This window comes from Chrysemys picta, chromosome 1 (assembly GCF_011386835.1).
Source record: "Chrysemys picta bellii isolate R12L10 chromosome 1, ASM1138683v2, whole genome shotgun sequence".
Taxonomy (NCBI): Eukaryota; Metazoa; Chordata; order Testudines; family Emydidae; genus Chrysemys; species Chrysemys picta.
In genome coordinates, this window is record NC_088791.1 from 26,526,778 (window position 1) to 26,539,223 (window position 12,446).

Below are 12,446 nucleotides of genomic sequence, written 5' to 3' on the forward strand. Positions count from 1 at the left end.
TCCATATCAAAACAATTGACTTAAATGGACCTATGCTGGTTTACACCAGCTAAGAATATGGCCTAGTAAGTACTCTATCTACAGAAAAAAAACAGATGTGCACTCCAAGCCACCATTTTCCTGTTCTCTGAAAGAAGAAGAAAATAAAGGCCAAAAGGGCATCAGACATATGGTTCACTTAGCAACCCTTCCCACACATACTCATGTTTTGTTGTTGTATAAAACCTTTTTCTGAAATGAAAAGGATAACAGCAAAGAGCACAAGACAAAACAGATCAAGAGTTAGTTATTTAAACTGGGAATAAGTTTACCATTTTGTTTTGTTTTTTTGCCTAAACTCAAAAGTAAGCTCAAGAGTTCACATAACATATTTGCATATATTACTTACATGGCGATCTTTATCTCAGACACAGCATAAGCAGCATGTGATTTGGTAGCTGCTAATGAAATTATGTGTCTTATAAGTTGAAACCAGTGTTCAGAAGAAATGACATAAATTATCAGTCTGTTTTACAGCTACCCTGGGGCTGCAGTAACTAATATAATCCTCACTTTTTTTTAAACAGAAAAAGTCATTTTACTAAGCGCATCCAATTTGTTGTTGTTCTGGTTTGTTTTTCTTTTTACCCAGAATTTATCTCTTTTGTCCCATTTCATGGCTTCATGTAGTTTTACTATGTCTCAGTTTCCCTATCTGTACAATGGAGATAATGTGATACTTACTTTGCTTTGTATCAGAGGGGTAGCTGTGTTAGTCTGGATCTGTAAAAAGCATCAGAGAGTCCTGTGGCACCTTTAAGACTAACAGATGTATTGAAGCATAAGCTTTCGTGGGTGAATGCCCACTTTGTTCACCCACGAAAGCTTATGCTCCAATACATCTGTTAGTCTTAAAGGTGCCACAGGACTCTCTGTTGCTTTTTGCTTTGTAAAGCACTTTGAGTTCGTTTGATGAAAAATGCTGTATAGGAGCTAAGTATTATTATTATTCTCATAGTGAGTTAATAGAATGTGGGAACAGACAGTATAAAGATACTAAGATAAAGTTGCTTGGCAAAACAAAAAAAGTAGATACTTGGGATAGAAAAATCACAGCTTGTTATATTTACTGAGGTGCAAGAGGGATAAGTCAAGATGAATCTTTTTGTCTTTCTATCTAAACTTCTTTTATTTTTATATTCTGTATAATGTAAAACCATTCTTTCCTATAGCTAGTTAAACTAAATTTCCCCCAAGCTGGGGCTAAATTATGACGCAGTTTTGCTGGGAGTGCTGGGAAGAAGCTCTTAGGCCAGTTGCTACCATTAAATAGTATGGCATCTATTTTCAACTTAGGCATGTGCAAGTGTATGCAAATAACTGCATGTGCTTGTTATGCATAGAAATACCCAATGCACATATACACACGAGATATTTGTGTATACACATGCCCAACGTGCTCACGCACACAGGTCAAAATGTTCAAAGAAATTGGTCTAAAGTCAGGCACCCAAAGTCATTTTTGACATAAATAATTGGTTAATTTTAATGACTGGGAAGTCAATGGGATCTGTGGGTACTCAATGCTGTCAATCAGGCCATTCATTTATGGCAGGTGCCCAAAAATGGATTTGGGTGCCTGACTTCAAATATCTTCTGAACATTTTGGACTTATGATATTCATGTATAACTTCGCTGAACACAATTGTATGCAAGTATCCATGCCAAATTAGAAAATCTGACTGTGTATCTTAAGCTTCCAATTCCCCGTCTGTAACCACTACTCTACACTCTTTACAAAACCAAGGACTTGATCCAAAGCCCATTGTTATCAATGAAAAGAGTCCTGTTGACTTCATGGGCACTGGAACAGGTCCTGTGGACCCTGTTTCAGGTCCAAACACTCACTCACTCACTATCTGTATATTTAAAGAAAAAATACTGAGCCAGATTCTCATTTATGGCCATAGAATCTTAAATACAGCTGAGGAGGAGTACAAAAGTACCCTTTCCATTCCACCAGTACAGAAACTGCTCTTCACCAGGTTAATCTCCCTAAATCTGGGGCTGCAGTAACCTCCACTAGCTACAAGGGAACATAACAGTTGCCAGCTTTTACTAGGGCAGGGCAAAGTCCTGGCCATGCCTCCTATGCTTGCAGCGAAGAGGAGGGGTGACAGCTGCTCTATAACACCTCTGCCTCCTGCCATGCAGAAGTGATTCTCCCTATTTCCCCAAGATTTAGGACTGGTTTGTGCTAGAGCAGCCAGAGTATGGCTCAGTATGGGGACCATTTTGTCCAACACTGATAATAACAAGATTATGTTATGCTCCAGGGAAATGTTGAGTTTTTCAACGGATTTGATTTTGTCCAACTGTGTATTTTTAATGCTAATTTGTGGCAGAAGTGGAAAACATTGCAACACTGAAAGTTTCTAATGTAACACTGCGAAGTTCATTCACACAACTTTTGTCTATTTAGATATCTAGAGACAAAATAGTCTGGAACCAGACAGGACCTAATGACCCTCCTTGACTTCTTCATCTCTAAAACTATAATTACCAACATTTTTTTACTGCTTTTTATTTTAGCAACAGACATATTACAAATACGCTGCAGAGAGCAAATGCAATTCTCAGTTGAAGTTTCCTTATCTCCTGGAGTAATGTTGCATGCACACTTATCGCACTGGAGATGACAAGCACTTACCCTTTAGGCTGGCTCTCAAACTCCTCTGCCCACTGCTCCTGGGTATTCTCAGTGGAAAGATCCACATCTCGGGTTGTGGCAAAATTGAACTCGCTGCCTTCAGTTCCATGGAAATAAATGGAGTTTCCATCTGATTGACAGCTATGCTATAGATAAAAGGAAAATGCAAGAGATGGTTGTTTAATGTTTTTTGTTTTTAATGGCAGCTGTCTTGCTCATATACAATCAGAGCTCAGAGGAAGTCGTTAAATTATTTAGCATGGACACCTGAAACAAAACAAAAAATAGTTTGTTCATTCTTCTTTATCTTTCTTGAACAATTCCCAGTTATTACTGCCTCTTAAGATCATATTTTCTATTTTCTTCAATTTCAGTCCTCTGTAAAGTGTATAACTTTGTTTTCATAACAATAACAATTTTAAAGCATTACATTGGTCTGAGATAGATGCAAAAATCACATTCCTATGTTCAAGTAACTTAGTTGTATATTAAATCTAGGGTGGATGTTTTGCCTGTTTAGAGGTTCAGAGACATGTCTTGAGACAAATTCCAGATCTTCTTTGCCTGAATATCTGCCAACGGAGTATTGTGATTTGTTATTATTAGTAGTATTAATGATATTAAATAAATAAATTAGATTTAAATAACATAACTTTTGGACTTTTGACATTTATGAATGAAAAAAATATTGCATATGTTTAATTCAAATGTATTATTTTCTGTCAGCACCATGTTCCTGAGAGTCTATTATTATTATTTTTTATTCCAGTAACACACACAAGCTGAACTGAGATGGGGGCCCTCTGGGTTGAGCTCTGTATAAACGCAAAGCAGGAAGCAGTCTCTGCCCTGAAGAGCTTGCAGTCTAAAGAGACTGGGGGAAGGAAAGGGTGGGGAGAAAAAGGAAACATTATTATTCCCGGATGGGAACTGAGGCACAGAGAAATTAAGTGAGTTGCTCAAGTTGACACATGAAATTGGTAGGTAGCAGAGCTATGAAATGAACACAGATCTCCTGAATCCCAGTCTGAAAGAACATCCTTTCTCCAATCTTTTTAATATTCCCTTTCTACAAAATACTCTTGGTCTGTGAAAGATGCCTTTCATCTGCATTAAAAATTCAGAGCAAAACAATATATCTTTTCTTCTTTCTGAAATCCCAGTTTTGCTGGTGGCTAAAATTTCCCCATTTCTAGTGACTGGATGAAAGCGGGTAAATTTTCAAAATGCGAGAAAGTTGATCAAGGAATTTAGTAGCATATAATTTCTGTTATTAAAATAATTAGTTTAAAACACTTTTCAAGAGAGCCTTGGGTATATTAAAAACTGAAGGATGAAACAAGAATTGGTTAATTAGAATAATTTTCCATTCTTATCACAATTCATAAGAATGAGATACAATAATGAGATTTCATACTCTGGGAATTATTGCTGGATGCGAAATCACATTGACCTTTTCAGTATAATCTATGCTGGCTCCTCTAACTCAAACCCTTCATAACTGGTGACTGTGTCTGTAAAGGGGGATGAGTATGATGCCCAATAAACTAATAAGAATGAAAAAAGGTCAAGGTAGTGCCAGGGTAATTCCATAACTTATATAAGATATAGGATGTGGAAAGCAATGGAAAACTGCACAATATTTTTTTAAATAATTTCATAAGAACAAAGTAAAAATGATGATGCTTTGTAGCATTCCACAGCTCATCTTCAGTTTAAATTGAGAGCAAATTTAAATTGAAGAGAGTTTGCCAATGATTTTCAAACTTGGGTACCTAAAGTTAGGCAGTTTAATTCATATTTAGGCTTGTAAATAAGAGACCCAATACTCAGAGGTGTAGAGTACCTGCAGCTTTCATTACTAGAGAAGTAACCATATCTGAATTTAGCCCACTGACTTTTTGGTCTAAGGGCATGCAGATTCTTGCTATATTTATGTTGGGATGACAGACAGTCAGATTCAGTGCAAAATAAGAACTACTCAACTTCATGTAGAGAACAAAACATGGTATAAAGATATAAAGAGAATTTCAGCAGTTGAAATAAGTAAACTTCTGTGAATATATTTAGCCCCAAATAGAGGTCAAAGCAATTATGAGATTTAGAAATGCTGATAAGCCATGAGCTATGTTTACTCTAGAAATAACAAGAATTCTACCATAAATACACAATAATGCTTGAAACAGTCAAAAAAATACCACAACACTTTAAATATGGGACAACCCAATATACTTACAACTGAAAGAAAAAAATTATTTTCACTGGGTTGTGACACAAAGTATGTATTGATAGCAACTATTACCTGAACACATACCTCTCTGAAAAAGCATCCCTTGTACTACATTGTTATTATATACTACATTGTTATGAAATGTATTTTGCTCGTCTATTTTAATACCTTTTATGTTTGCATATATTGCTCACTTGAGACTTAAGAGTAAAATTCATTTGTTTATTTTGTTACTTGATTTTCAGTATATCCATTTGCAGAATGGGGAGGAAGCTGGCCATTTATCTGTCATTCAATCTGCCACAAAATTCTTTTTTTATGCTCAGGAATAGTGAAAATGAATATACAGAATGAATTTCACCATGATTTCAATAATTTCCATCCCACCATCAACCTCAGCCTAGATCAATCCACACAAGCGGTCCATTTCCTGGACACTACTGTGCTAATAAGCGATGGTCACATAAATACCACCCTATACCGGAAACCTACTGACCGCTACACTTACCTACATGCCTCCAGCTTCCATCCAAGACACACCACACGATCCATTGTCTACAACCAAGCTCTAAGATATAACTGCATTTGCTCCAACCCCTCGGATAGAGACAAGCACCTACAAGATCTCTATCAAGCATTCTTAAAACTACAATACCCACCTGCTGAAGTGAAAAAACAGATTGACAGAGCCAGACGAGTACCCAGAAATCACCTCCTACAAGACAGGCCCAACAAAGAAAATAACAGAACACCACTAGCTGTCACCTTCAGCCCCCAACTAAAACCTCTCCAGCGCATCATCAGAAATCTACAACCTATCCTGAAAGATGATCCTTTACTCTCACAGATCTTGGGAGACAGACCTGTCCTCGCTTACAGACAACCCCCCAACCTAAAGCAAATACTCACCAGCAACCACACATCACTGAACAAAACCACTAACCCAGGAACCTATCCTTGTAACAAACCCCGATGCCAACTCTGTCCACATATCTATTCAAGTGACATCATCATAGGACCTAATCACATCAGCCATACCATCAGGGGCTCGTTCACCTGCACATCTACCAATGTGATATATGCCATCATGTGCCAGCAATGCCCCTCTGCCATGTACATTGGCCAAACCGGACAGTCTCTACGCAAAAGAATTAATGGACACAAATCTGACATCAGGAATCAAAATACTCAAAAACCAGTGGGAGAACACTTTAACCTGTCTGGTTATTCAGTGACAGACCTGCGGGTGGCTATATTACAACAGAAAAACTTCAAAAACAGACTCCAACGAGAGACTGCTGAGCTAGAATTGATATGCAAACTAGACACAATCAACTCCGGTTTGAATAAGGACTGGGAATGGCTGAGCCATTACAAACATTGATTCTATCTCCCTTTGTAAGTATGCTCACACTTCTTATCAAACTGTCTGTACTGGGCTATCTTGATTATCACTTCAAAAGTTTTTTTTCACTTAATTAATTGGCCTCTCAGAGTTGGTAAGACAACTCCCACCTGTTTATGCTCTCTGTATGTGTGTATATATATCTCCTCAATATATGTTCCATTCTATATGCATCCGAAGAAGTGGGCTGTAGTCCACGAAAGTTTATGCTCTAATAAATTTGTTAGTCTCTAAGGTGCCACAAGTACTCCTGTTCTTCTTTTTACAGAATGAAAATTAATCCTTAGGCTGCAGGATCCAACTTTTCAAGTTTGTACGGTCTTATTTTATCTTTTACTAAACAGAGAACTTAAAGTAGAGAGAATTATCTACTATAGTTGCATATAGACACTGGAGCATCATTTATAGATCTAGTATATTTCTCAGTTGGCAAGTTACAACCAAGCATTCATTTGATAGCTGACTATACCATTTGTAATTACTTACTTGATGAAAGCCAGCAATTAAAATCTACCTCAAACAGATGTAACCACATTACCATTTAATGGCTAGTATGTCCTTCTGCAGTCTACAGTAATATTTATTATGGTAAGTGTGGCGGAGTTTCCATTAAAGTAGTCTGGATAAGTAAATAGTCATTTTGACTACAGGGTCAAAAAAAAGTCATTTATATTGTGATGTACTGCAGCTGTGTGTGGAAACGTTGCAAAATTCAACAGGACACAAAGCTATAACTTATCTAATTAGGTCTATAAAACTATATTTTTACTTTTAGATAAAGCTATGTTGTGTCAGTGGTGTGTGTGTGTGTATTCCATACTTATTTTAGGTGTTAATTTACTACACAACTCAAATTGACCTTTGTTCAGGTTAACTTTGGCTGTAGTCAACTTTTTCACCTGTGAGACAGCTACATGGGAGAGAAAGTTTAAACTGAGGCTTATGGGTTATTGTTATTTGAGTTACCAATGAAGCCAATGCCCATGAAAGGGAGTGGCAAAGATGTTCAAAATTGAGGCTTGGATTTTTAACAGAATCTAAAGGAGTCAGGTACCCCTATGCCATTAAAATCCCTATCTGAGTGTCTAAAGTTGGGTACCTAGAAATCCATACTGGGGTACCTAAATATACGTGGCCTGGTTTTTAAGGCACTGAACTCCCATAGTTTCTATTAGTCACAATGGGAGCAGTGGGTGCTAATCAGCACCTTTGAAAATCAGCTCAGCGTGTGTGTATTCTGTTCAGAGAAAGATGTGAACTCCATTGATTTACTGATTTTTGGTCTTGATCTGAGCCTTCAAGAGCCTCATTCTGACCTGCCATGTTATCTGTGAGATTTGTTTTCCTTATATAATCATCCTCAGTTTGTGCTTTATTTCTGATTTACATGTAAAGTTTTTCTTTTTCTTTTATCTTTCAAGTTATTACTCTTAGTGCTTGGTATTGCTCATTTTTGTTTCTGTTATATTCAATTCATAGCATTTTGAGCCTTACAAAAACACTCAACTAAATTTTCAATCAAGCAAAACTCTACCAACACACTTCAGTTCTGACCTGCACCATCCCCCCAACAATGTCAGTTTGTTCAATCATCTAACAGACTGCTGACTGTGCTGAATTACAGTGTGCATTTGTGATAGTGCTCACTGTGTACTCTGGGGACTAAAGACCATGAAACTCATTTTCTCTTTTGATCAAAATAGGATTTGAATCCAGGCCTCTAGGAGTGAACAGTTACTGTTTTTACTAATATTCAATGTCACCTCATTCCCAAAGTACATATTCCTTGTCAGGTTGTAATTATTTGCAGTATTTAAATCTAGTTCTAATGGGTTTTATATTAAAGAAAGAAAAGTACTAAAATGTCAGCAATTAAGGTATTATGAGCCAAATCCATAACTGGTATAATGGGAAGGCATAATTCCACTGATGTCAATGGAGTTGCACCTGCTTTTTACAGAAGTTAATTTGGCCTTGCGTTTATGATACTGGACGTCTTTTATCTAAATTATCAATTTAAGAGTCAACGTTCTCAGTTACATTTTGATTTATACTTTTTTGAATGTGTATGCAACATTAGATTAAATTGCTAAATAATATTTGTAATTCAAGATATCATATGACATCAGAATATTTCCCTCTGTTGTTATGGAAGCACCAGTTGCAGTTCCATAGTTAAGGCTGAGTTGAATTTAGCATTTAAAGCAGGGATTCAATCACATACGAAGCATACACCATATCATCCCCCAAATTACAGCATTCACTGAGTACAAAATCAATTTTCTGATAATTTACAAGTATATGGCTTAGTTTATGAGTTAAAATTAATTTAGAAAATGGATACTTTAAGAAATTTAAAACCTGTGTCATTCCATAGTTTTCTTCCAAATTATCTTAATAATAGAATAATTATTCCCATATAGTTCAAACTCACTGAAGTTATGTGCCTAGGCTACTTCTGAAAATTTTGTTTTAGGATTAATGGTCATTTTTTGTTATTCTTCATAACTGAAAGTTTTTCTTCAGCAGAGGCTGACAATTTAATGTTCTTCTACAGAAAATTCCATCACCTCTTTTAATAAACCGGCCACCTCCTATTGTTCTCAATGGAAGTGCGGTTACCGCGCTGCCATTAGCAAAATTGTGGATTTCAGAATGGCCTTTGCCTCCCATGGTTGCCAATAAGGAAGCCATGCTGTCCTCAGGGAAGATGGCAGCCCCAAGAAAATGAAAAATGAAAAAAAATTGAATATATGTTTAAAAATCAATTTAATTTAATCTGGTACTATAAATACCCATTACATACTAACTGCAACTGTATGGCTATTGCATACCATAAAGTCAAAATTAAGGTTGCTTGGGTGTCTTAGCTGTGCATTCTCATACCTCAACATACATGGATTCCTTTTCAGTTTAACCTTAACTCTGAATTTCCTAAGTTTCTTATGCATGATTTTTAGTTAATTACAACATCCCTGTAATGCTTTAGTGCTAAAGTTACTGGCCTGTATTCAATCTTGACTCCAGTTTAACCAAGGTTTTGTCTGAGAATTTTTTTTTTTTTGGTACATAAGTTGCTCCATTAAATCAGTCCTTTAAATTGCAGCTGTGGTATTATGTTAAGTGTGTTATGTTGTATCACATGGTGATGCAATATGCAATGGCTAAAATCTAAATGAACAACACCTTTTTGGAGTGGATACAACTATTAGTTTGTCTAGCAAATACTAGCCCACTTTTTGGCATATTATCAATAGACTAGGCATCCCTCTAAAAGCTTATAACTTGAATTATCCATGGGTGTTTCAAATCCAGGAATAAAAAAAATCTTCCAAAGCACAATATGAGGACCTTAGATAATCATTTGAAGATAGTGACTATGGGAAAGAGCACAGAATGGTTTCAGAATCCAGCTTTTGAGAAGAATCTGTGTTTGATCAATCCTGTGTTACTCTATAAGTTACAGTTTTTAGATATTATATCAATGTCTTTCACCTAATTTAGGAAGATCTCTCCAGGAAAACCTACTGATTTTCTGAAGGTTCGAAAAGTTTCAACTGTTCAAATCTGTTGGATTTCAGAGGCAAATGACTAAAAACACATGTGGTTATTCTAATAATTGTTTTTGTATAACTATGGATTGGATCCAGGGCCGACTCCAGGCACCAGCCGAGCAAGCTCGTGCTTGGGGCGGCAGATTGTACGAGGCGGCATTCCACCCAATCCTAGGACGGCACGGCCGCTTTTTTTTGTTCTGCTCCAGCCGCCCTGTAGGGGGCGGTGGCGTGGAGGAAGGGAGCACCCTGCAGCAAGCCCGGCAGGGCAGCCCGCGTCCTTCCCTCCCAGCCGACTGGAGTGGCGCGGAGCCCTCCCGGCAGGCGGCATGGCGGTTGGGGCCGCGAGGCAGCACCCCGCTGAAGCCCTGGCCGCCCCCCTTCTCTCTCTCCCGCTCCCCCCTCTTTCCCCCCCACTAGCACATCTGCATTGCAGGGAGTCCCCTGGCTCCGGCCATGCTGCAGAGTTGTTTTTTTTTTTCTGCTTTGCCGTTTTTTGCTGCCCCGTTTTTTGTTGTTGTTGTTGTTGTTGCTTGGGGCGGCAAAAAAGCCAGAGCCGGCCCTGATTGGATCAAGGCTCAGAACCTAATTTAAGAAATATCCCCAGATTTTTGCTATCACTGTGTCCTTCTTCCTAATCCTAGTGCGACACTATATGACATATACATATTTGCATAAAGAGTTCCTGCCCAGAAGAGTTTACAGTCTAAATAGACAAAGGGTGGGAGTGGAAACAGAAGTACAAAGAAGTTACACAGCAGATCAGAGGACAGAACCCAGATCTTCTAACTTTGAGTCCAGTGGCCAAGTTACTGGATCATGCTGCCTCGCAAGATAAAAATATTTGATTTCAGTTTTATAAGTGTGGTACAGTAACACTCCGGTTTACATAGGTCTGCAGGGACATATGAAACTTTCATAAAATAAGAGATCAGTAAAACTGGGGGGTTGTGCAGGAACCCATTACAAGACTGGCAGGGGAATGGAGAGACACAAATTTGGATTAAAATTTGGGGTTCATAAAAATCAGGCTTCTTTCCTATTTGTTCATGTCAAAAATTGTGACTCAACAAATATTATCCTATTTCCCTGATTGTATGGCTTTCTTTTGCTTGAAAAGAACACAGTGTAACTAAGTGATACAATTTTGCCATTCAGAAAGCATCAACAGGAAACATCAGTGCTACATTCCCCAGTGTAACAGATTTTTGGCCTCAGTTGTGGATAACATCTTCCTGAGGTTGATCCCCATATGCCGATGTAAATGTTAGTGGCTTCACCTCTGTGCTTTTAAAGTATTCTAAGTCACCTTTACCATTATTTAATTAGGTTTTTATTAAAGCTGAGCACTGATGCACCTCTTCGTAATATCTCTCTGGGGCCTAATGGCCCTGATGATTCTTTCAGACAGCTGTAGCCTCACAATTAAATGTTTGGCAATATTGCTTACAGTGGAATGAATATACTGGGCATTTGGGCAATGCCAGCTTGCAAAGGGCTGGTGGCAGATGGAAAGAAATCTGCCCAGTATGCCTCACCTTTCCATGAGAAGAGTCATCAATTTCCTCCATTAAGGAGTTGTCACTCGGCCCACCCAGCTGGAAGAACATTCCGGATAACCAGGCTGGCTGGTGGTACACAATTCAAATACAAAATGCACTTTAAAAGGAAACTAAAATATTGTTTGTAGGCCAACTGACAATGCATTACTTTGACCGCAGCCAATTTTTTAATGACTGTAATATTTTAAGTGATTATTTTTGCCACTTCAGATTGCTCCTTAGAGACGAGAGGTTTTTTTAATTAAAATCTAGGCAGTGCAAACAGATGAGATTTGAGAAGCAGAGGAAAGAGAAATGGAATGAAGAAAATTAATTAAAGCTGCGTTATTGGCAGAGTCATAAATTAGACATTGTGTCTTGCTGGGAATGAGTTATGTTGGATTTGGAACTTCAAGATTTTAAATGTGATAGCAGGTAGGTGGATTGAACTGATGTTAATACAATTCTAATTCACATAAAATGTCTTGCTCTGCTAACATATTTAAAGGTATAATTGCCATCATTCAGAACTAAGCAGTTATATGATATTGACTATGAGGACTTCCGGGTTGAAGTCCTTCTTACATCTAAAGGAAATATTACTATAGGATTGGACAGATTTCCCCATTAGGTAAATAAAGATTCTAACATTTTCCACATGTTAGATTTTTAGATAATTTACAGCAAGTTACAAAACTGAAAACTAGGCTAAGAAAGCAGACCAGGTGCAAGCAGGGTTACAGTGCACTTTCCCCTTCCAAAACAATAGGTTGAAACTTGCTCTGTAATGTGATGAGAGGCAGTTTATAAAGTGTGATTTTGCTCATCATTTCCTGTTACAGATTGTCATTCAAATGGTAGCACTAGAAACAATTTGCCTTTTTATGAATCAAGCAACATTAATTCTTTATGTGGAGTATTTTATGATGCATGTATAAATTGACTGTACAACTAATACATTGCAAATTTGGGATTAAAACTATTTTCAGCAATGGTTTGAATGGTTATTTAAATGGTATGTGTGCAG

At 37.5% G+C, this 12,446-nt stretch overlaps 1 protein-coding gene across 2 annotated transcripts in view; it reads right to left on the minus strand.

Moving 5' to 3' along the window:
- Nucleotides 1-12,446, minus strand: part of RELN (reelin) — a 452,511-nt gene that overhangs the window by 171,751 nt on the left and 268,314 nt on the right. For both annotated transcript variants that reach the window (XM_008172472.4, XM_065557727.1), the window contains exon 11: nt 2,690-2,835. In XM_008172472.4, the coding sequence (XP_008170694.3) occupies nt 2,690-2,835 (146 nt within the window). The remainder of the gene's footprint in view (nt 1-2,689; nt 2,836-12,446) is intronic.